This window comes from Tyto alba, unplaced genomic scaffold, assembly GCF_018691265.1.
Source record: "Tyto alba isolate M040663 unplaced genomic scaffold, T.alba_DEE_v4.0 Super-Scaffold_13, whole genome shotgun sequence".
NCBI lineage: Eukaryota > Metazoa > Chordata > Aves > Strigiformes > Tytonidae > Tyto > Tyto alba.
This window is the reverse complement of record NW_024881275.1, coordinates 30,825,423-30,849,736: the sequence shown is the minus strand read 5'-3', so window position 1 is coordinate 30,849,736 and position 24,314 is coordinate 30,825,423. Positions and strand designations below refer to the sequence as shown.

Below are 24,314 nucleotides of genomic sequence, written 5' to 3'. Positions count from 1 at the left end.
TTGGCAGTACCTGGTTCTGTCAGATCACAGTTCACATAAAATTGTCTTGTCTGTCAAGGAGAGCAGGAAATTAGTGGAAACAAGCAGACTGGGACTGTTAAGGGATTTCATCAGCCTTTGCATCGCTCCTCATACATGGTTGTGGCCTGATGGTTGGTCAAGGATGAGTGATGATTCTACACCATGTGACAATATCCTCATGACTGTGGAAATTTTGGTAAAATGGAGAATCATGCCACTGATTCTCTTGGTAAAGTGTTCTGAAATTGTATGAATATTGCTGAACAAAATTGACTTTTCTCATTTGATAGTGGATAGTTTGCAGAACTAGAAGGTAGTGAGGTACACTGTTTTCTCAAATTTATTCCTGGACTGTTTAAAAATAAAGCTACTTAAACGCAGAGAATACTTATGAAGAGACAGACTGGTTTCTGTGAATCAGAATCATTAATAACATTTTGGCAAAGAGGAGATAAGTTTTACACATAATTTTTTTTCCAGCGACAATATGTACAGCTTTAACACTTCAGGTCTTGCAAGCTGAACCAACCTCATAGATCTTTTGACACAAATATCCTGCTTTAATGTTGCTAGTAGTGGATATAGAGTACATTTATATTGAAGTTATTAAGCAGTGTTGTTGGTGCTTTGTTTAATTCTAGAAATCATTAGGCAACTTTTATTAATAAGAAACATAATTTCAAATTTAATTCTTAAAAAATTAAACAATATTTACTAGAAAAAAAGGTCTTTGTTAGTGCTTTCTCCAGCAGATGCTAGACAAATCTATGACTACTGCAATTATTATTAGTGGAAGACATGATTTATTTTAGTTAGATTACTTACTCTTAATGAACTTATAATTTTACCAACAAACAGCCAGTGTTCAGTATCTAATGTTGAGTTGGCACAATTTAATGTGCCAGAGGGCTGGTGTTTAGATGTGATTGAAGTCACGGGATTTCTTACCAGAGTCATAGCAGCTGGAAAAGCTTGTATAAGCAGTAATTTTCTAGCTTTCTGAGTGCAACGCAGGGACTGGAGTAGTATCTGAAGTAGTTAATGTCACAGAGAGATTAAAAACTGTGTTTTGAACCAGTTTTAATAATTAGTGGGTGCCTATTGGTGTTTCTTATGGAAAATTCTATCTCAGCAGGGCAAAGAGGATTTTTGAGATTCACTCAGCAGATAGTGAGTATACGACCACATTGGCTATCAATCATTACTCCACCATGTATGCATGCTGGCATGCTGTCACTCTTCTGGCATATCATTCCACAATTTTTAAGTCACACAGAGCAGTGAAACTGTCACTGATGAACATAGGGGAAGAAAATCAGCTCCAGCACCTGATCTTCAAATTGAAAAGCAGTCCAGAATATAAATCAGCTCCTTTCTGAAATCAAACTAGATTAAGTGGCTAAAATTCAATGGACAATTCAACAGATGATTTATTTGTTCAGAAAAATCCTTCACAAGAAACTAAAAAGTGTAATGATAATATATCTATGAAATTACATGAGAAATGTTTATGCTTTTGAAATATAGAACCCATCATAGACTTTGGATTTTGAAAACTCAATGTGCTACAATTTGTCTCAGTGAAACACTGGATTTTTAGTTCTAATAATTTCTCACTTTTCAGCTTTTCAAGTTTTTGTGCTTTATTTCACCTTTCATCTTAATAGTGTCTTTTCTCCGGAATTAGAAATGTTCTTGAGATGGGAAGTATGAATAGTCAAGGCATGTAGATAGAAAGCAAGTGAGAAAGAATGTACTTGCTTCAGATAAGTGGTAAAATAGGTAGAACGTAATAAAAAGATAAGATAATGAATGCTGGAGAGAAAGAAAAGCAGTGACTTCTCTTCTCCCTCTCCCATGCAGCAGCAAAGAATCTTTCAATAAAGTTAGCAGATACTATATTTAAAACTGCCAAAAGGACGTAGATTTTATTCCAAAATACATATTCACTATGCTTTCTAGTGTGAGAACTAAGGGACATCAAATGAATTGAGTAGAAGCCAGGTGCAGAAAAAGCAAAAGGGAAAGAATGGTAGAGGTTGGGTGCCAGTGCTATGAATGCCAAAATTTACATCTGTCTGAAGGATGACTGATCTAAAGCATGAAAGAGAAATCCTCTGGGGGTTACTAAATACATAAAGCCCACACCTGACTGAACAAGTACCCAAACTGAACATAGTTGAAGTGTAGGACTTACTATTCATATATCTTTGCTCTGTTCATGCTCTTCCCTGGACATCTGTTGAGCTAGGTCAATCTTTGGTGTGACCCAGGATATCTCTTATGCACACATTTGCCCCTGGAACTTGTTGCTGCAGAAGGACATGAGGCACCAGAGTCAGTGAGGATTCTGATTTGAGATTCAGTAGTATCACAACAGAACTGAACATTTCTATTGATAAACAGGATGTACAGTCTGATACAGTGAGTTTGACTTTTAAGAATTCATGATTGGTCATGTTGGCTTCTACAGTTGTTGGCTGTTGTCTCCTAAAGCTGTTGATTCCTACAGCTTTGCCATCTTGGTCCATATTGGGCATAAAGACTGATTTAATGTGACTGAGACAATATGTGTTATAACCTATGTTAGATACTTTGAAGAGTTTAAGATAAAAAACTTTGCACAGTGTATTATGAAATAAAAATAACCAATATTTTGGTCACCAACATCTCATTACCTTCTAGAAGTACCAAAACATAGGAATATCCACAATTCTCATAGGAGAAAATTTATCCCAAACATTCATGTATGAAAGTCAACACAGCTGTTACTGTAAGTTAAAAGGTGGCAGGAGATTAAAACATAATTTCTGCCTCTTTCAGTTATAAACCCACGTGCTGCAAGAGTTTATAGCTACAGGCTTTTGGTTGGTTGTTTCGTTTTTGAGTGTTACAACAGTGACTTGTTATTTTAACAAAGTAATCTCAGTTACAAATAACACTAAATACATAGGAAACGCTAGTGAATTCCTGTAATCATTAAAAAAACTCTACATACTTCTTACAGGGTGACAAAAGCCATGCACAAAATGCACTACTGCTTGCCTACAAATGCAAAAAATCCAGTAATTAGCTCTAGAACTCACTAAAAAAAAAAAGAAAAACAGCAAAAATCAAGCCATTTATTTATTTTTAATAACACCAGTATCACAGATGAAACTTTTTAAGAGTGAAAATGTGCATATTTATGAGTGAATTTATTTGTTGACATAATGCCTTTCTGCTGTCATATTATTTCTGAAAAGAAAGAGCAATCCTAATTCTCTTGATAGAAGAAAGAAATTTATTAAAATTTATAATGGCTCTAGAAAAATGTTTTCCAACATGTCTGAGAAATGCTCATTTCAGAGCAATTGGAAGACTAGAGTGCTGTGAACAGTTATGGGCTTTTGTGACTAAATCAATTATTTTTACTGAATTGTTTTAATATGATTCATCTCAAAAATTTTTTGAGTTTTCCAACAGCCTTTGTGACTTAGATTAAGACAGTGTTTTCTGTGTCTCATTTGTTGTTTTTAGTCCCTAAAAGACACATTTTTTGTAATCCAATTTTATTTTAAACTGAAATTTAATAACTGCCCTCTTAAACTTTTTCAATTATTTTCAATTTTGGCTGAAACAATGAATTAGAAGCAAAAGGTTCAAGTAGACTTGAAATAATTTTCATCAATCACTTAGGAATGTTACGTTATTAGAATGCCTTATTTGTCTGTGGAATTTATAAGTTGTGTTGTATTTCAAACTTCCTATAAAAGATAGTTATCAGTTTTTCTCATTTTGCTTTCAGTAAACTTGTTCCATTTCTATACTGCTAAACTGATGAGTTAATCTTATTAGAGATTTCTAAGAAAATTGGGCAGAAATGAGCAGATTACATTTGAATTTGCTTATGCAGTGAGAAAATGAGATCTAAGATAGACTAGAGAGCTGGGCAGCCACCACTTGTATGAAAATTAACAAGGTCAAGTGCCCAATTCTCCACCTGGGAAGGGGTGATCCTGGTTATATGTACAAACTGGGAGATGAGTGGCGGGAGAGGAACTCTGTGGAAAGAGATCTGTGGGTCTGGGTTGATGGCATGTTGAATATGGGTCAACAGTGCACCTTGGCAGCCAAAAGGGCCAACTGTGTCGTTAGGTGCATCAAGCGCAGTATCACTTGACAATCACTAATTGTCAAGAAAGACAATTGTGCCATTCTACGCTGCCCTGGTGTGGCCCCACCTTGAGTACTGTGTGCAGGTTTGGGCACCTCAATATAAGAAGAACAACAAGCTACTAGAGTGTATCCAGAGGAAAGCAACCAAGATAGTGAAGGCCTCAAGGGCAGAACTTCTGAGGAGTGGTTGAGGTCACTTAGATGCCTCAGCTTGGAGAAGACTGAAGCGTGACTTCAAGGGGGGCACCAGAGGGGGAGGTGCTAATCTCTCTCTGGTGGCCAGAACACGAGGCAATGAAACTGCATTGGGAAAGTTCAGATTTGACATTAGGAAAAGGTTCTTCACTGAGAGGGTGGTTGGTCACTGGAACTGGATCTCCAGGGAAGTGGTCACAGTGCCAAGCCTGTCAGAGCACAAGGAATGTCTGGATGAAGATCTTAGTCATATGGTTTAGTTTTAGGAAGTCCTGTGAGGAGCAGGGAGCTGGACTCAAGGATCCTTATGGGTCCCTTCCAACTTGAGATATTCTATGATTCTATGATTCCATAACATCTTGAATTAACTTTGGGCGAGATCTGAGATAAATTTAATTTAGTGCAAATATCTCTAGGAATGCATTTTGTAGAACACCTATGCTTCTATTAGGAAGATGTGGTAGAAATGTAGAATAAACTGGCACTGGAAATATGTTTTGCTAAGCTCTCTGATAGTATAATTTTGATTAAAATACAGGTTCTAGTCAGAATAGCTAACATTTGATTATTTTGGAGATTTAAGTGAAAAGCAAAATGAAAAAAAGCTCTCATATATCCATCTGCAGTAGATTACAACTGAATCTTCATCCCTTTCCTCCTTAGTGAACTAACACCTCATGACTCCTGGAGTGGATTGTGTTTTTCATTAAATCAAAACCCAAATAAAACCTATTAATGAAAATACACCCTCCACACAAATCAATAATAATAAAAGAACTTGCCTCTCACATTTCACTGTAAACTTTTTTTTTTCCCCCCCCATCTCAGGTGAACATGGTTATGTCACTTTTAGGAATGTTCTGTCCAACTTTATTTGATGTAATCAGTTCTTTGGAAAACTACCACCCACGAATAGCTCTAAGATGGCAGCTGGGACGAATCTTTGCTCTTTTTCTTGGCAATCTCTACACTTTCATTATCGCCCTAATGGATGAAATCAATCTCAAGGCAAGTTATTTACTTACCTTCACTATTTTTAACATGTAGCTTGTCAAGGATAAGGATTTCCAGCCAGTCTCAGATATAGTAAAAGATGTTCTTCTCTTTCTGTACTGCTGTACTGTAAATCATGTCCATGCCTGAACTGGTAATGGGAGTCTTGGAGTAGAAAAGTTGGAGAACTGAGAATTGGTAACAATCTCATGTTGCTGTTGTTTTTTTTGTGTGTGTGTTTTTTTTTTTTTTTTGTTTGTTTGTTTTTGTTTTTGTTTTTTTTCAAATTTATTTCTTAGTTGGAAGAAGAAAAGATAGTCAAGTATAACATGACAGCATGGGAAGCCAGTCTGTACAATGGTACTATTCCAGAAAATTCAACTGCTCCTCCAATAGAGGTGGACCCTGCAGATGTCCCCAGAGGACCGTGCTGGGAAACAATGGTAGGACAGGTAATGTAACTGCTTTGAGCTCATATTTGAGAATAGATCATAGTCTGTTAGAAGATATAATATCTAAATCCTCCTTATTTCTGCTAATAAGTGTCATTAAGTTGAGAAAATGTGAGAAAAAGCGGATGTGGGACTTTTTCCTGAGCTAAGAAGTTGAGAAAAAAATATCTGAGTTTCATTGTGCTCTGTCTAGTAGGGAATTTCTTTTTCCTGGTAGTTGACAGCATTGAAAACATTTAATTTTCCCCTCCTTTTCACTATTCTCTTAACTTACCTTTCTTTCCCTCATCCCATTTTTGTCTTGTAAAACCTGTTTAGAAATTCTGAAAAGTTTGATTTATCACGTTCCCTAATAAATGTGATAATTCTGATTAGAATTTTGATCAAGCAATATAATTTTATTTGATACAGTGGAACATTTATTCTTATTGACCTAGTAATATAAAATGTCATTTCCAAAGAATTTTCTAACATCCCCCTTTCCTCTATTTGATCATAACACCATTGTGGTTTTGTGTATGAGAATGAATTCACCACTGAATTGCAACTTTTGCTGTCACTCCATTCCTCTGACTATCTCACATCCCGACTGAATAAATCAGTAGCCGGGAGCAGACAGGCAGGAAAAACATCCCCTCTATTTTTTTCACTGATGATGAATAATAAGCTAAGAATACCAAGAGCTCACCACTACACTAATTTTCTCCTTAATTTCAGATCAGGAAGAGTAATAACCTTTTGGGCTATTGAGATAAGCCTGTTACAGTAGGGTTTAGTGGGACTTACTAAAATAAAAGCAGAGGAATGAGGATTTCCTTTAGGATTTTCTTCTTTCTTTTCCATATTCACTGGGAATTGGTGCTCCCTGAGCAAGCAAGCCATTCACATTTTTTTGTTGGTGGTTTTGTTTGTTTGTTTGGTTGGTTGGTTTCGTTTGGTTTGTTTTTTTAAGATATCATCTCAGATTTCTGTTATAGCAGCAATCTTGCCTGGGGGACCTTCCCAGTCTAATCATACCCTGAAAGCCTCATCTGATAATATGAATAAAAATTAGAGCAAAGGATACCTCTAGGAAATGAAGGGTAGTTTTTCTTTTGTCATTTTTCAAAATTGGTACATGTAAAGGAGGAGCAGAGTCTTTTCTATGTTGAAGTAGGGTAAGCACAATCAGGGATCTAGTCCAGTATTTCATTATTATTGTAATTATTAATTGCTTAAATATATTCTTACAAGAAAATATTGCTCTAACAGGAATTTGTGCGGCTGACAGTCTCTGACACAATGACAACATATATCACAATTCTAATTGGTGATTTCTTGAGAGCTGTCTTCGTTAGGTTTTTTAATTACTGCTGGTGCTGGGACTTGGAGTATGGATTTGTAAGTATCTGATTTTCTATTTTAAATGTCTTTATCAGATTACCACTTCACTTTTTTATAGTAAATTACATTTTCCTTTCAATCCTATAGTTGTCTAGAGATATCACCTTCAAAATCCCTGAACAATATCGTGTTAGTTTTTCTCAAAATTTGCTTATGCCTTAATATTTATCTTTTTCTTTAGACTTTGGTGACTTTAGAAAATGTTTGTGGTTTGGTTTTGTTTTTATTTGATTGTGTTAGAAAACTGGGTGCACATTTTTCACACATTTCCAAATTGAAGACACATTCCCTGTTCCATAGAATACAATCTCATTGATTTCTATGGGATTTTGGATGGGATCTTCTAGCACACAGTGTTTGTGGAAAAAAAATGAAATAACTGGTTCTAGAAATCTTATTATATATATTTTTTTGCTAGAATTAGTTTAGCTGAAATGAAATTATTAAGTCCCATAACATTAGTGAGTGCAGAGCTCTTCACTTGGGAGTTGAGACTCTCACTCTTTTACACAGAGCTGAGCTAGGTTAATTTAGCTAGCTAAGATACCTACACTATAAGGTCTAATGTTGCTTTTTCAACTGTTAAGTAGTAGTCAGGACAATAGCAAAGTTTGTGAAGCTCCTAAACCCTCTTTTGTACTTACTGAGAGGTATGGAAAAGAGCCAAGTTATTTAAAGCTATCTTGGGTACATCTGTGTGAGCAGCCATCATACCTGTTCTGCCATCCTTTTGTTCTTTCCTCAAAATTTTACCTTCATACATGTAAAAATTTCCTGTTTTACTAAAAACAGGCCTCTCAGGAAATTATAATTTTTCAGAACTGGAATAGAAGGTTTTGGTATTTTCTATTAAACCCCCCCAGTTTTCTGGTATAGCAATCTCATTGTTGTTGGCTGGCTTCTGTGAAATTTCTGCCTTTATAGCAGATTTCAGGTTTCTCTCTGTTAATTCTATGATGTATCTCTAATGGGAGTGGTATAGGCTGGAGACAAAGACTACCAGCCAGGCAGGTTCTGGACAAACAAGTTATAAACTTTGCAATATCAAAATTAAATGCAGGAATTTGATTACAGCATGGTCAGAGAGACAGCACAGCTTGTGGAACCGTATGTTTGCATATACCTAAAGTGCGTCTGGAGCTTCCTCACATTTTCAGATGTTCCACAGCTACATCAATAGCTAAAGCTGGATATGGGGAACACATGAATCATTGTAACCAGTGCTACATCTGACAGGAAATATCTCAGACACTGTATTTTCCAAAGATGTTGAAGTGATAGCCTGGATCTTTTCCATCTCAGGATAGATGATCAATCTATCCATGATCAATGGAATACTGAATGAATGTAAGCTTGAAAGTCATTCTGAAGACTGTAGGACAGACTCTTTATCTAGGATTATTTGGCTTCCATTTGGGATTCCTGAAACATCTTCTGTCTTGCTATATACTCTGAATCAGCTGCTTTTTATGCAGGGACTTTTTGTTGCATGACCTATGCAACCACAGGTTTGTAGTGATACCCCTGGGTATCTAGAACAGCTAGATGGGGCTACTAGATGTACTTTTTGTGAGATGCCTGCAGTCTTCTGGTGTTGGGAGCCACACAGTGAACTGTAGGACAGCTTGGCTTGAGCTAGGAGTGCCAGTTGCCAGGTGAAGACACATACATATAGTACAATAATGTAATCAATAGAACAGAGCCTATAAAGGAAAGAGTTTTAATTAAGGATCTGGTCTAAAGAGCTGCACAGATACCTTCCTTCTTTCTAGCCATTTCTCCACACACAAAATAAAGAACATAGAGAAGGGCGATAAGCAGTGAGAGTGAACCTCACAGCTCCCATACAAGGGTTTCAACACTGTTAATGGAAGCTGTGGCAAGTTTATCAAGCAGTGAGGTGACACTAATTGCCACGATACATTAATGTTCTCAAAGTGTCAACAACACATCTTCTGGTAGGGGATGATGAAACCAATTTATTATAACTTTTTTTTTGGCATTATGTAAGAATAGCTACAATGGTCTGGTCAGTTTTGGTCCTTAGGTCCAGTAAGCTGCTTGGAACAACAACCAGAAATGGAAGTACAAACTGGAAATCATTGAATTTCTGGGAATACCTGAGCTTAAAAATTTCTCTAGGAATTAGCTATACCTGTGTGTCTGTGGTTAGTGGCCATGATATACTTACCATCCATTAATTTTTAGGCTTTTTGTGTACCCTAAATCTTTTTGACAACCAGTCATTTGGCAAAGAATTCAGAAAATAACTTGCATGTTGTGTGGGAAAACACTTCCTTTTGTTTGTTTAGCAATTAAATTAAAGAGTTTTTTATTTGTTAATGCTAGCCCCTCTGTTATGAAGAACAGTCACACATTATTTGATTCTGTATGATCCTATTAATCTCTCCATGCCACTTATGATACTCTCTCCCTCTATACAGATCTCCTTAGTCAACTACCTTCCAAGTTGAATACCACTAATCTATTTAATATTTCCTCATATGGAAGCAGATTCTTAAATACATGAAACATAAATATAGTAGTTTGCTGTAAACATATACATATATATCTGTACTTATACACAAAACAACACAGAAAGAGTGTAGGGGCTCCAAATATTCCAGCAATATAGCATAGTAAGATTCAACATTGTGACTCTAATTGGTGATTTTCATACAATAACTTTGTCTTCATTCAACTATAAGGGAACAATTATGTTTATATCTCATGCCCCTTCCTCCCTCTATCCATCATTCTAGCAATTAATACCTGGAAGATACACATTATTCATAATCTTTTTGCCCATCCATTATGGTGGATCATGGAAATCACAAGCTATGGTGTAGCAAAACTGTCTTTTATGAGAGAGCTGATTGAACAAATTATTGTGACAAGGCAAAACGATATGAATAATATGCTTGAATGAGACATTTAGATATAAACCAGAAGTTTACAGCCACAGTTTCTTATCAGAAAGTTTTGTTCTGGTGCATATGCAAACAAACTAATATGTATGTGTGTATTTCAATTGTCACTCAAATGCAGTGTATTCACTGTTTGCAGATGGAAGAGCTCATGAATAAGAGACTAAAATAGTGTAAAAGAAGAGATGTGGAAATGATTAAAGATTTGGAAAAACAGAATGAAAGGGTTAGATGAATAGTTCAGAAATTTAAGACTAAATTATTTGTCTATGGTATTTATGTTATGTGTCTATATTGGAAACAAAAAATTATAATACAGTGCTTTCTTCAGCAGACAAAGTGATAATGAGACCCTATGGCTGAATCTTGAAGTGAAAATTAGAATTAAACACACTCAAATTAGAAGATGTTCATATTAAGCAGGGTAAACAATGATCTTCAAGACTTACCAATGCTTAAAAAGAATTCTTCAACAGTTTAACTGTTAAAATATGAAAGTTAGTGTTATATTTCAAACAGAAATTAAATCACAGAAGCCTCATGACTGGTACTGTATTGGAGGACACATTAGATGACCACCACTACCCACTCCAATGGAAAATTTATGAATTGCTGTTTTAAAATTTACCCAGGACCTAGAACTACTTTTAATTCTCCATTAGTACCTTCCTCTGAAAAAAATCTCAAAAAATATTTTCATTAGAATACCACAAGGTGTATTAAAGTCTGACTGTTGGCCTTGACTTGTATTATTTTGTTTCATGAGTCACGGATGACCTGAAACAAGAGACTTACAACGCAATGCCAGTATGCTGCTGTGGTTGAAAGTGACAGTTTTTCATCTACTATAAATCATCTGAAAACTCTTTGCATGAGACTAATGAAAGAATCTATATTATTTCTTTCAGCCATCATATTCTGAGTTTGATATAAGTGGAAATGTGCTGGGACTGATTTTTAACCAAGGCATGATCTGGTAGGTGTGTCAAAGCGTGTTTCATCTGAAGGACTGCAAGATCTAGTTGTATCTATGAAAGATTCTTCTGAACTGTTGACCCTGTCCCATTGCTCTAGTTTGATGGGGGTGTAATGCAATATTTATCAACCTCTGGTACACTGCAATCAGTGGGATCACTTCAAAACTAGTTCTGGGCTAAGATTATGGGATCAGATGCATCAGGATTCTGCAAAGAGATGGTAAGACAACCAGTAAAAAGCTGTGTAGATGAATCTTATATTTTTGTTGACTGACTGTTTACTATAGTAACCACCTGGCCTGTTTTGTTTTGTTCTGAATTTCAGCCTTTCAGAATACCTTACCACTATTTTCCCATGTGTCCTGTGGAAAAAAAGCCTTAAAACAAATGCATATACACTTACTGTGCAGGCATGTGAATATGCATAAAGTGCTACTGCTACAGTATTAGTCCTTAGCTCTAGAGAAGAGATCTATATTTCCTCCCATTTTTGGGCTTTACATGAGTGGTAAAGAATACCAGCATGTCCTCATGTAAGATGCTTAATCTTCCTTAGGAACTCTCCACCTCAAGCACTGTTGATTTCTCAGAGTTAATTCTTGCTAAGGCCTAATTCTTTACCTTTAATATGACTTTGCTGATCAGACACTTTACTTGGTGAAATCCCTCAGTTCTGTAAAGATCAAAGGTTATGTGTTTGTCATGGTTGAGCCTGGTTGGCAGCCAACCACCACGCAGCCACTCTCTCTCCCTTCTCTTCTGGCAATAAGAAGGGACGAAGAGCCAGGCTTGGGGTTTGAGATAGGACTGGGATGGGGAAGAAAATACCCTTTATGGGCATGAGCAAAGGGCAGACTCATTAGGGGAAGAAAAAAAAGAACATGCTTTTATTACAGACACGAACTACACGTAACAGATTAGGACAGTGAGAAGCATTGCCACATCTTGAGAACATCTTCCCCCCACCCCTCCCTTCTTGCCAGGCTCAACTCTGCTCCTGATATCTCTACCTCCTCCCCACAGCGGCGCAGGGGCAGGGAATGGGAGGGTGCAGTCAGTGCTGCTGCTTCTTCTATCTTCAGTGGGGGGAGCTTCTGGAACTTGTTCCCCCTGCTCCATCGTGGTCGGCCTCTCACAGGAGACAGTCCTCCACAAACTTTCTCTGACATGAGTCCCTCCCACAGGCCACAGCGTTCCCCACACTGATCTGTCGTGGGTCACTAACTTTCTCCAACTGGATTCTCTCCCACGGGCTGCAGCCCTTCCCGAGCTGCTCCAGCGCGGGACACTCCTGCATGACGCAATTATCCCAGCTCTGAATTTCAACAGCGAGGGCTACCTTTTCCCACAAGACCCTGGCCTTCTTCGGGCTAAGCACCTTGACCAGCCAGGCAAAAAACCACAGGCCATAAATCAGTGTCTGCTCCACTGTAGGTCTTCATGAGTGGCAGGGGGGGGCTGCCCTGCTGTCTTACCACAGGATAGAGGGGGGGTCTCTGCTCCGGGACACCTCCCCTCTCCTTTCTTCATCTGTTCCTTCACTGACCTTGGTTTTCAGGCAGCTGCAGCAACTCCTCCTCACAAGTCACACTGCTCATCACCACGTCCCTTCTTAAATATGTTATTGCAGAGGTGCAGCTGATGGGCTCAGTTTTGGTTCAGAGGTGGAGCTGACTTGGAGCTGGGGGAGCTTTGAGAAGCTTCTCACAGGGGGCTGCCCCTATAGCCCCCTCCCCTGCCACCAAAAAAACCTCCACCACTCACTCAACCCAGGACAATGCTGTGTGCATGTCAAAGAAATGCCGCAGAAATACAGCAAAGAAAGAGGCTGCAAATATCTTGCAGACCCTGAAACCAAGCCATGTTGGAGGCATGCACTGAAGGCCCTGTCAGCAGCACAGTGGACTTGTTTAGAAGCTGGGTATATTGCTGGGGATGAGCATGACACCACCTATAGCCTTGTAGTGATTCCATGCCATAAGAGTGTGGCTGGAGGGAGTCAAGCCCTGCTGCTGGCATGTGATGCACCTATAGTGTATCCTGCACCTTAGAAAAGCAGCTTAGCTTTGCAATTAGCATCTTGCTAACTGCCATAGGACTGGCATTCTAATTTCTGATAGGAAACATTTCTCAGGCTGCTGTTCATCAAAATGATGAGGCTGTAGCATAAACTCTGCTTGCAATTTTATACACAACTGATAACACTAATACTTTCTATTGCTTTAATTAACACTTTGAAAGATAGGTTAGAAATCAATCTCTACCAAAGTGATGTAGAGGACTAGGTGAGGGAATAGATTCCTGATTTTTCTCTAACAAAACTGCTATATATACCTATAATTTTTATACTTCATTACATGTACAGACTCTGGGCACTTCTAAACCACCGTGACCCAATGTACACATTCTGGCACAGAAACTTTTGTGTTGCTATTGTTATACAACATTCTTTAGCTTATAGCTTATTGCAGGGCTGGGACCACATTTGCATGCTGATTGAAATTTTCAGGGCCAAGTAAGGTACTAGAGCTGTAGTATTCTTCAAAATAATGTCTGATGATTTGAACTGAACCAAATACATCGGAGGAGTAAAAAAAGTTGACTGAATTATAATAAATATACATTGCCACAAATATGTTTATCATTAATAAATGCATAGGGTAAATTGGTTTCTATTTTATCTGAGCTTTACAAATTCTATTGCACATGCTTGTGCTCATCTGATACAGAATAAAGAAAGTTTCAGGTGCAGCTGGTGAGCTGGTGCTATCACATAGCTAGAAAGGATATGAGAGGCATGTATATGTGCATTTATTTTTGTATATGAGAGAGACATCATGTGGTTAGGAAAACTCTCTTTCTCTGTGTTTTCACAAAGCAAGTGTGATACAAATAATTTGCAAGGCTTCTCCATATTAATAAGCTTTGACAATAATTTATTTACATATAATAAATGTTATACTGAAATACTATGGTAACAACCATAAATTACCCAGATTCCAAACTTGTTGAAGTTGAGGAGTATTTTGCAACTGATTTCCATTAGAGTAAGTAACAGGGCCATTAGGTGCTCTCTCCCTTCAACTGTAGACTTGCAAAACCTTTATCTTTTCATGGAAGATATAAGAAAAGAGGAAGGAGCGATAGTAATATAATAGAGTCTGTCATAATCCTTCTGTACTCAGAAGGTCTTTCCAACCATGCAGATCCATTTCTTATTTTTTAAGTAGAAAAATTGGGGCACTCAGAAGCAAAGTAGATCAGCCCTGGTCACCTGGACAATGATTAAGGAAAAAAGGAGATTCCTCATCTCTTACATTGTGTATCATTTCACCAGGTGAATGAAAGTAATTGCTCTTTGGTCAGCATGGCACAAGCAACAAAGTGTGATAAAAATTAGATGATCCCAACTGTTTCAGTGTCATAACCGTGCAACCACACATAATTAGGAAAATCCAATATTTAGGACAATGGATAAAAAGTTATTGGAATGAAACACGGAATAGCTGTGGTAATAGAGGTAAAATAAATGTCAACTAAGTAGAAGTATTCTTCCTAAAATGGTGATAGTATATTAAGAAAAAAAAAAAAAACAAACCTAGATTATTTTGGTAATATCTAGATTTAGGGCTATCCTTTTTTATACAACACAAGTTAGATGCTACCTGAACTAAAGAGACAAAGTAAGAGTGGATTTCATCAGCTGATCATTTAATTTGCAGAGGAAGAGAGCTTTGTAGCTGTGAGACAGAAAGTTCACACAGACAATTCTCTCCATATACCTCCAGGCCTTAAAGCAAGGCTGGATAGAAAAGACCAGTAAAAAACATGTAAAGATGGCTTTATGAACTTGATTTCTGAGTGCACAGTGTGTATGGCTGCAAAGCACATTGACATAGAGAATGGGTGTCATATGTAAGAAGACAGAAGTCTCACAACAAAGTGATTTTTTTTTTTTCTTTCCTTTTTTACTAGGATGGGATCATTTTATGCTCCATGTCTCCCAGCAATCAACGTGTTCCGCCTGCACACTTCAATGTACCTGCAATGCTGGGCAGTGATGTGCTGCAACGTCCCCCAAGAGAGGGTCTTCAAGGCTTCCAGATCCAATAATTTCTACATGGCCATGCTGCTTTTCATCCTTTTTCTCTCCACACTGCCTGCGGTCTACACCATTGTGTCCATCCCACCATCTTTTGACTGCGGTCCTTTCAGGTTTTTTCCATTTTACATCCTTCTTTTGTTACTGATGTAATGAACCATCTCATCACATCAAAGTGAATGATACAGTAATGAAAAAGAGCTTCTATAATAAGTGTTGGCACCTGATAGGCTGAGTGTTTAATTGTGTCACATTTCATTTTGTGGATAATTCCTGAAGCTGGAATCCTACAAAACTGAGCAAATCTTTAGAAATATTTATCAGAAGAGTAGAACAGAAAACCTTTTCTTTTAGTTAGTTGTAATGTAAAAAATTACCAGTACTGCTGTAAGGTAATTAAGCCAGAAATTATTCTTAGAGTAGAACAGTGATCTGTTACGCATCTGTGGTCTGCTGTCTTGAGAGTGATGGCTTTCAGGAAATGTCTGCATATGCCCTGTAGGAGGGGCATACCAGAATGTATGGCGGTGTGTTAAATGTATGGTGGTAAAGTCTGACTACTGTCACTCTCTCCAGCAGATACAGTATTTTGTGCACCTGTATTACCCCTATGAAACTGATTCTGTTTCTGAAGTCTTCAAGACTTCCACATTCACTAGTTCCTTCTAAAAACTTAGGCCTGCCTTGCCTGTGCAAACATATGCCTTGCATTCAGTCTAGAATTTGCCACACTTTCTCCTTCTATGCACACTACCTGGAAAGTCCAGGACCATTTTTATCATTTTTATTTGCCAGATAGCATGACATACAACTATAATGAGTATACAACGGTCAATATATGAAATTAAAATTTTGAGACTTTAGTCAAGTCAAGAAGACTTTTTGAACAAAATATTATAAAAGCAAGAGTTGGAGAATAATAGAAGAGACATCTTGATTCCAATGAAAGGTTTGAATAATACATTACTGTTGTGAGTAAAATGATACCTGCATAATCCCCGGGGGCTTTGTAAAGGAGCAGAAGTCTTGTCACTTTAACTTTTGCCAAAGGCAAAATACCTGGGAGATTGTTTCTAACCACCTGCAATATTCAGAGTAACCTAGGGGAGAACTGAAGACATGCCAAAAATTCTGATGAGACAGAAAATTGCTTGAATTTATGGAAACAATTATAACAAAGCAAGTGATGTGAAGTAAGATTTTTTATCTGAGTCATAGCAAAGAAAGTACAGAGGGAGACATCTGGAGTCAGATCTGAGTAGCTGCAGTTACTGAATTGGATATTACTGAAATGGTACGATTGCTGTGCAAAATGAGAGAGATAATAGTGCCAGCAACTTTTTCTCTGTCAAATGCAGAGATAATTTGTTCATAAAAAATGTGAAATCTTCAATGTAACATTTAATGGGCGAGGACTTGAAACCAATGAAGCTTCATTCAACCTGGGTATAGGTAATACTACTGTTGAGCATTGGATAGTGCCGTTGAGCAGTGGATAAGTACTGATAGTGCATGTCTCTGTATTAAAAAGAGAAAATATTTTCCTGTGGTAACCCAGTGTCTCATCTATTATGAAACTTCAGAATCTTTTAATTTTGTTGTTGTTGTTGTTGTTGTTCTGGTTTGGTTTGGTTTGTTTTTTAAAAAATTCATCATTAAAGGTGACATACACAATTCAACTGAGATCTGACAGGAATAGGGAAACCAGGACAGAATAAGCAAAGTCCCAACAGAATAAGATTTGTGTGTGCTGGGGAAAAGATAAGAAGATCCCAGGGTGAAATTTCTTATCTACCTTGGGTGGGTAGGGGAATTGGAGAGAAAGAACTGATCTGAAGAACAATTCTACATGCAATGCTTTTACATTACTGGGAAGAAGATAAACATTGAGAACAATGAGTTAAGAAAAAAACCTGGTTATCAGAAATTTTTTACAAGAACTGAAAAGAGGTGATAGGAGACCTCAGTGACTGGAATATCAGGTGGGAATTTGGTGACAATTCCTTTAATCAACTAAAACTACCTACTAGTCTCAATACATGTAAAGACCCATTTTGCTGGTCTTGTTGAGGCAAAAAACTTCAAACTCTGTATTGTGAGGCACAGCCAAAAGCAGGATAAAAAAGAAGGGACTCTTTGAACATCTTTTAAAATACTTCTGCAAGAAAAACTTAATGTTAATGGTCTAGGGAGAAAATACTGTCTAAGCAAGCTGGCCATGGAACAATATGCATGAAGATTTTTAGATTGCTGTAACAATAACAAAAATCTCCTAAAGCAGCCACTGACTTCTACAGCATTGGTACACATCAAAGATAGAGGAGAATTAGGCTGGAAAAACAGAAATCAATAACAAGCAGACAATTTTTTGTTTATCAACCATACAAACATGATATTTGAATTTTTAACCAGGACTTCATAAAGCACAAATTGACCTTCAATCTTTGGTAGGTGTTACAGAGTTCACAACTCAGTGCATTGATTCTTTGAGGAGTAATCTTGTAGTAATTGCAGGCAAAATCTATTAGCATATGATGAAAATATCTGTGTCTATTTTCCCCTTAAAACACATAAATACTATTTTAAATAATATCCCTTTTAGAGTGCCAAGTTTTAAATAATGTTAATGTATAGTTTATTATCCTTTTCCCAGGTTTGATGTGATGTGATTAAACTATATATTCATACTACTGCATTGACATTGCCATGATATTTGTATGTGATATATTGTCAACTTTTCTGTTTAATAGTGGGAAGACTAGAATGTTTGAAGTCATATCAGAAACTCTGGAGCATGACTTCCCTTCCTGGTTCGGGAAGGTATTTGGTTATGCCTCTAACCCTGGACTCATTTTACCTTTTATATTGCTGATGGTGTACGTATAGAATATTAACTCAAAGCTTGCTTAATGTAAGGTCTGTTAAGTTTCTTTCACTCTGAATCTTCATTGCCTGAATATCTAATTAAATACAGTGTTGATTGCCCTGTGGTAAGGGACTTGAAGAATTCATGAGCCTTTTATTTGATCATAAGTAATGTGCCTTTGCAGAAAGGGTAATATCTCTTTTTCATTCAATAGCTTTCTTTTTGGTTTTGTTACTGCTTTTCAAAAATGTTGTTGTTGCCACAATAATGGCAAAGCTATTAAAATGCAAAAACCTTTAGGGGATCTGAAGTACTGTTACTTTAATCAGCTTGTCCAGTAGGCACAACAGCACATCATAAATCCTTAGCAAGTTCAATAGAAACATGACCACCATGAAACAGAATTATTCCTCAATAACTTTCAGTGAGTCTGATCTTCAGTGCCTTGGCCTTTCCTTGATCAACAACGTGCTCTATGCTTTTGGGACAGGAGTGTGAGACAGAGTGTTGGAGACTTTATGAAATAGGGCTAGTAGAGAACTTTTGCAAGTCAGTACCTAGTAAGGAACAATGACCCCAGCATAGTCTTTTTCAGAGACTATATTGAGTCCTGCTTTATAAAGGCATTTTAAGCTGCTGTATACATAGATTGGATTATTTAGCATGCTGTTCAACTAAAAGTTAATTCTATGTAGAGATGAGCTGGGATTTAACCTTGCATTGTAGATCTGTCAACAAATATAGAGAAGCTTATAGAATACAATAGAATTTGCAAAAAGATTTTACATGAGTAAATTTAAATTCTGAGATGAAATTTTGCCAACGTTCACCTAGTATCATATTCCATTTTAACCCTTGGCTAGAAAAAAAAAGAATCTACACTGTCCTCTGAAATACATGTCCACCTCTTACTGATTTTATTTTTAGTGATATTCCTTTCTTGGAATGGCCCAAGGCAAAGAAACTAAAAATAAATAAAGAAAAAAAAAAAAAGAGAAGGACAATACAAGGCAAAATCTGACAAAGCAGAGAAAACAGCATATGCAGATTAATTATTTACTCCTTACATCAAAATTTCTCCAATTAAATCAGGATGGTAAACCCCACTAGTTTTATAGAGTTATCACAAAACTAATACTGAAAACTGAAAATTGTGTTATGCAGGTATGTTTTTGTTTAGTAGAATAAGGAGGTCATAATTTTTAAAAAAATTAAATCCTATGCTTTTGGCTGTTTTCTTGGTAGTACTTGAGCTTGCCTATTGCATTAGTTCAAAAGCTCTTATAAATATGATTTACTAATTTTTAAGGTATGTCATACAAGTTAATTAACTTTTGTAAGTTATTCTTTAGAACACACTTCACAGTGAAGCATAGTTTTATGGAACATCTTCCTTAACTATAAGATTGAATGTAGAGTGTTAATGGACAGAATAATTTCTTGCAGCTATTTTTTTGCTCAGAAATAACAGTGCCTTCTTCATACTGTAAGGAACCCCACTGTTTGTTGGGCTATTACTGATTAGGCATGATAAGTGAGGAAAGGTATAGGATTTATATTAACGAAACTGTAGTTGTTACTATAGGAATGTTGTAAGAGTCTTTATATTTAAATCAATACCTAACAAAAAGTTATTTTTCTTTAAATTTAGCCTGAGTATTTATTATCTCAACGCTACATCCAAATCCTACAAGGAAGCTAACTTGGAACTTAAAAAGAAGCTACAAAGTGTAAGGGATAGAGAATTATTGATTTTTGGTTTTACTAAATTTTAGAGAAGCCATTTAGATCACTGAAAGATGCCCCCTCTCTCTCCCCATCATTAGCAAGCAGAAGAAAATAAAAGAAGAAATAAACAGAAGGCACAGAAAGCAAATGAACAAGAGGAAAATCCATTTGAGACAGAACCACCACAGACAAAGCAAAAAGAAAGCAAGCAAGAATCCACTCCAAACCAAGGTAAGGACTGTTTTGAACACCTCAGGATGACGAATTTGTGTATTCCAGACCATAGTCTTCCTCAGTGACTTGAGTGCTTCCTTTGCCATGATGTCCTGAAAGATATTCACAATACTGAATCACAAGTCTTAGCTTAATCTCCACCCCATTTTCCTTTCTTTGGCTCACTTAAGCATTTACTGTAACATTATTCCACATGAGGCAACACTGAAGTTAGAAAAGGTGTAACTGAGCTATAAAGACTCACAAGATCCCAGCCCTGCAAAAAAAAACCCACTTAAAGCCTGATCTGAATGTCAGTGGTCCCTCTTAACTACCATGAACCAGTTGGGTCCAAGTCTTGCACCCTCCTATTGTATTTTGTTGACTGAGGACTGCTCAGGACAGCATTTGTCCTCTCTTCCAGGTTCATCAGGTGGAAGAATAATGAGAATACAGTATGGTAATAATCCTTATCAGAAAACATAGTTTGGTCAGGCAGGTTTCAGACTGTCCTGAAGGATTTTGCAGGCTGTCTCCTTTTCCCTGGACACTGCTAGACTTCCCCTATCATTCATGCATGCCATACAGCCAGTGCAGTCTCAAGCCTAGCAGAGAAACCCAGATTAGAGATGACTGTCTTTGGTAGAACCACATGCAAGGCATGTCTGCAGTCTCAAAACCTGGATGCTTAATTTAGAAATTGCCACCTTCGTTGTCATTTATAGATGATATCTAAATGCATCTAGCTGCTCAGGAAAAGCCTCCACTTCCCTCCACTGGGGCCTTGCAGAAAGGAGTGGAGGGAAAATACGGTGCAAAGATCGTGAAGGTGCATTAGCCCAAATTTCAGGCTGTTGGACAGGCAGATGCAGGATTTCCCTCTCATGGAATTTCTGGTTTGCATGTTCATTTTTTAATTCTGTTCTCCAAACACATTTCAGACAACAAGAAAGGACAGGGTGACAATGATGCGAAGAAGACAGACCAGCCACAAGAAGCCAGCTCTGCTCAGACACCCCAGCATCCTGGTCCTGCCCTAAATGGCCACTATCCCCCGCATGGCAGAGGAGGAAACCTTCCTCCCCCATCCATAGCTGTGACAAGGCCACCAGGGCCCAGGGGATATGGAATGCCAGGCTATCCACCTGGAAACCCACGCTTCCCAGGTCCCCAGCCAGGAATGCCCAGGGGACCTCCCAACTACAGATAAGGACCCCCAAGCACGTTGTGATATGATGAAGGATGCTGAAGGACAAAAGAGTGATCCTAAACCCAAACACACTCCTGCAAATGCAGAACACCACTGTGTTTGTTGTAAATCTTCATGTGCATAGAAGTTACCCACGCGCTTCAGTTTTTGCAGGATGGGAGGCTTCAGAAGAAAACATTGCATAAGCATTCTCTCATTTGAAGGCATTGCAAAAATGCTTTATCTGTGTCAATAGGTTATAAATCTTAGGGATATTTATTGTAAGATTTTTATGAAAAACATTTTGTATTTAGTTGATTATTTTCTTAAAGCCTGAAAGTGCATCGCTAACATATTTTCCTTTTTCTCAGAAGCACAGTTCACTGAAAACAGCTTTGTACAAAGTGTATGAGAGTCAGTTATATTTAAACACTGCGCATAGCTTGTTTTCTGCAGCTCAGATATGCTTACTCAAAGTTCAGATTGTACATGGGAAAACTAGGATCTTTTAAAAAGCTAGATAACTACCTATAAAGCGTTTGGGAAAGTATTAAAAAGGTAAAAGAAAAGCAATATTCTGCCTGTTGCTATGAAGAAAATTTAACTCCTATTACAGTACCACTTTTAGGTAATAATAGTTTTATCTCATTCTGAAAGACTAAAAATAAATTTAAAAAATCAAAATGGTGAAAAAGTACCTCCTGTGCAGAGAAACAAATTTGAGGAATAGACATAAGGCAGTTAAACAATAATTTCCCCCAAATATTCACCAAGATTGTGTTATGGCACAGAGACACTTACTGTTATTGCATAAGAATATGTGCTGTATAATCTTCTCTGTGGATTTATCATTGTATACTTGTACTGAACTCTGTAGAGTCCATAGCAGAACAGGTGCTTAGTCTGTTAGGTCTTGTAGAAATACAGGATACACGGAAGACCATATGTGAGCTGATACTTATTCCAGTGAGACAGCTTCATTTTCGTGCTCTGTTTATATTTCCTTGTCCAGAATTTGGGCCTTGATAAATATTTTAAGACTCAAGATTAATAACAACAAAATTAGACAACTGACTGTCTTCTAAAAAATCAATGTCATTCTACTGGGAGCTGTCTGTTATAGAGGTCAATTTTGTACATTAGAAAATCTTTAACCATATCTCAATGTAGAGCAAGTCTGTGATACCACAAAATAACCTCCATGTAATTGAATTGTGGAATTTATTGAAAAAGGCTTACAAAAAAACCCAGTATAGACTAGGTATTCCCATAAAGCACAATGATCCAGATGCAATCTCCAGCTCAAGCAGTATTTAAAGCAAATGCCAGAACCTGGGAGGATAAATCAAGGGAACGTTCACTTTATAGTTTGACTCTTGTGCTGCTTCCATAAGCATCTGCAATCAGCTGGAGATATTAGAACAATCAGGGCTCTAGTGGGCACCAGGATGGCTCATGTTCTGCATGTAAACTCTAAGCACTGGTAGCCAAATCAAGAGATAAGTGTATTGCAATAACTACAAGGGAGGGTCTTTTCTAGCAAACAGACTGAAAATGTGTTGTTACTAAGGGAGAGGACAAATAAGCTTAGACTGGATCCCAAGACATGTCTGCATCTAGGGTACAGCAAATGTTGTATTTTAGATTAGAGGCAGTACGGCTAACTACAGTGTAAGTTGTTTCATCTTTCTCAGATAAGATTTCCAATCTGGACTTCCGACGTGGAAAAAGTACAGTAATTCAAACTGTCTATTAATCAGAAATCTTCTTCTAACATGAAAAATTTTTTAACTGTGTAAGTTTTTAGTCCAGAAATTTATAAGATTGTCAGTAGTTTTATGGAAGTTAGGCATGGGCCCCAGTGTCCTAGTGCTTACATGCTTTTAAGATAAACTTTTTCCTACAAGCTGGGATTGATCTGTCATGAGACGCTGATTTGCATAGTGGCTTTAGCTAATTTTTTGTTGACATTTCATAATATGAAAACACTGGATAATCCTTAGAAAAAGAAAGACTGCTTATAGAACAAGTGAAGAAACTGATTTTAAAGATGCTTTATGGCTTGGTGATCCATTTGAATTTTTCAAGGCATGCTGGAATAAATTGGAGTTGTAAACTGCTTTTGATGCAGTTTCATTCCCTGAAATGTAGAGGGAGGTTTATGCTGTGTACACAGAACTTAATAAGGATTTCTTGTTCTGTTAAGAGTGAAAATATTCTGTGGGTAATAGAGGCTTTCTCATATTAGCAGGCTTAGTATTTCATTCTGTGGAAATGCTTTACACCATGAATGAGAGAGAGACACAACAAGGAATCCACCAGCTGAAATTATTCTCAGGAACTTTGTATTAGATCTGTATGCTGTATTGATTTTTCAACAATAAATGTGTTCTCAGAATGCACCAGTATATTCAGTGATGAGCATGTAATAACCAATGTGAATAATAATAACAAGACTAGATGTTGCTGATGCCCTGTGATCAGCATCAGACTGCTGTGACTGAAAATGAAATATTAATTCTTAGTCTTTGGTACTTCTAAGTAAAGGTCTTTTATCACTGTTTCATGAAGCTGTGCTTTCAGTGCTTGCGAGCTTAGTTCTGTTTAATTGCCTACATTCTTGCTGACATTATAACATTGACTTAGCAGTTAAGATGTGATTTAATACGTTTCACTGTTCTATACTAAGTCCACCTTTAAGAAAACATGCTGTTTACTTCATAAAAGTAATTCCGAGATTGTTACAATAATTTTGTGTGATCAGATTTTGGGTCACATTTCCTTTCTGTACAACCTTTTCTCTATCCCTCCTATATCTCAAGTCTTTCAGTTAAAATTTTTTGTCTTTTTTTGAAAAAGCACCTCAAACAACCTTCATCCACTTACCCACATAGCTATTCCTCTGTTTGAGTCTTGTACTGTGCTGAACAGGGAAAAAATACTGGAATAATACCGACTGTGATTCAAATAATGGCAAATTATCTTACTTACAGAAACAGAATATATTTTATTTTCACTGGTAACGCATATACTGTTTTCTTTCTTCTATGTTGTTAGACCTATAAATGGTGCTAAGAATAACTCAGAGCTCTGTTATCCAATTACTTTCA

At 37.1% G+C, this 24,314-nt stretch overlaps 1 protein-coding gene across 1 annotated transcript in view; it reads left to right on the top strand.

Moving 5' to 3' along the window:
- TMC1 (transmembrane channel like 1) overlaps positions 1-23,612 on the top strand; it is a 152,143-nt gene extending 128,531 nt beyond the window's left edge. Inside the window, exons 13-21 of the mRNA XM_033010244.2 lie at positions 5,203-5,382; positions 5,667-5,819; positions 7,071-7,199; positions 11,038-11,105; positions 15,082-15,321; positions 17,959-18,084; positions 19,726-19,804; positions 19,901-20,033; positions 20,957-23,612. Coding sequence (XP_032866135.1) covers positions 5,203-5,382; positions 5,667-5,819; positions 7,071-7,199; positions 11,038-11,105; positions 15,082-15,321; positions 17,959-18,084; positions 19,726-19,804; positions 19,901-20,033; positions 20,957-21,225 — 1,377 coding nt within the window. The 3' untranslated portion in view covers positions 21,226-23,612. The remainder of the gene's footprint in view (positions 1-5,202; positions 5,383-5,666; positions 5,820-7,070; positions 7,200-11,037; positions 11,106-15,081; positions 15,322-17,958; positions 18,085-19,725; positions 19,805-19,900; positions 20,034-20,956) is intronic.
- Positions 23,613-24,314: the final 702 nt, after the last annotated feature.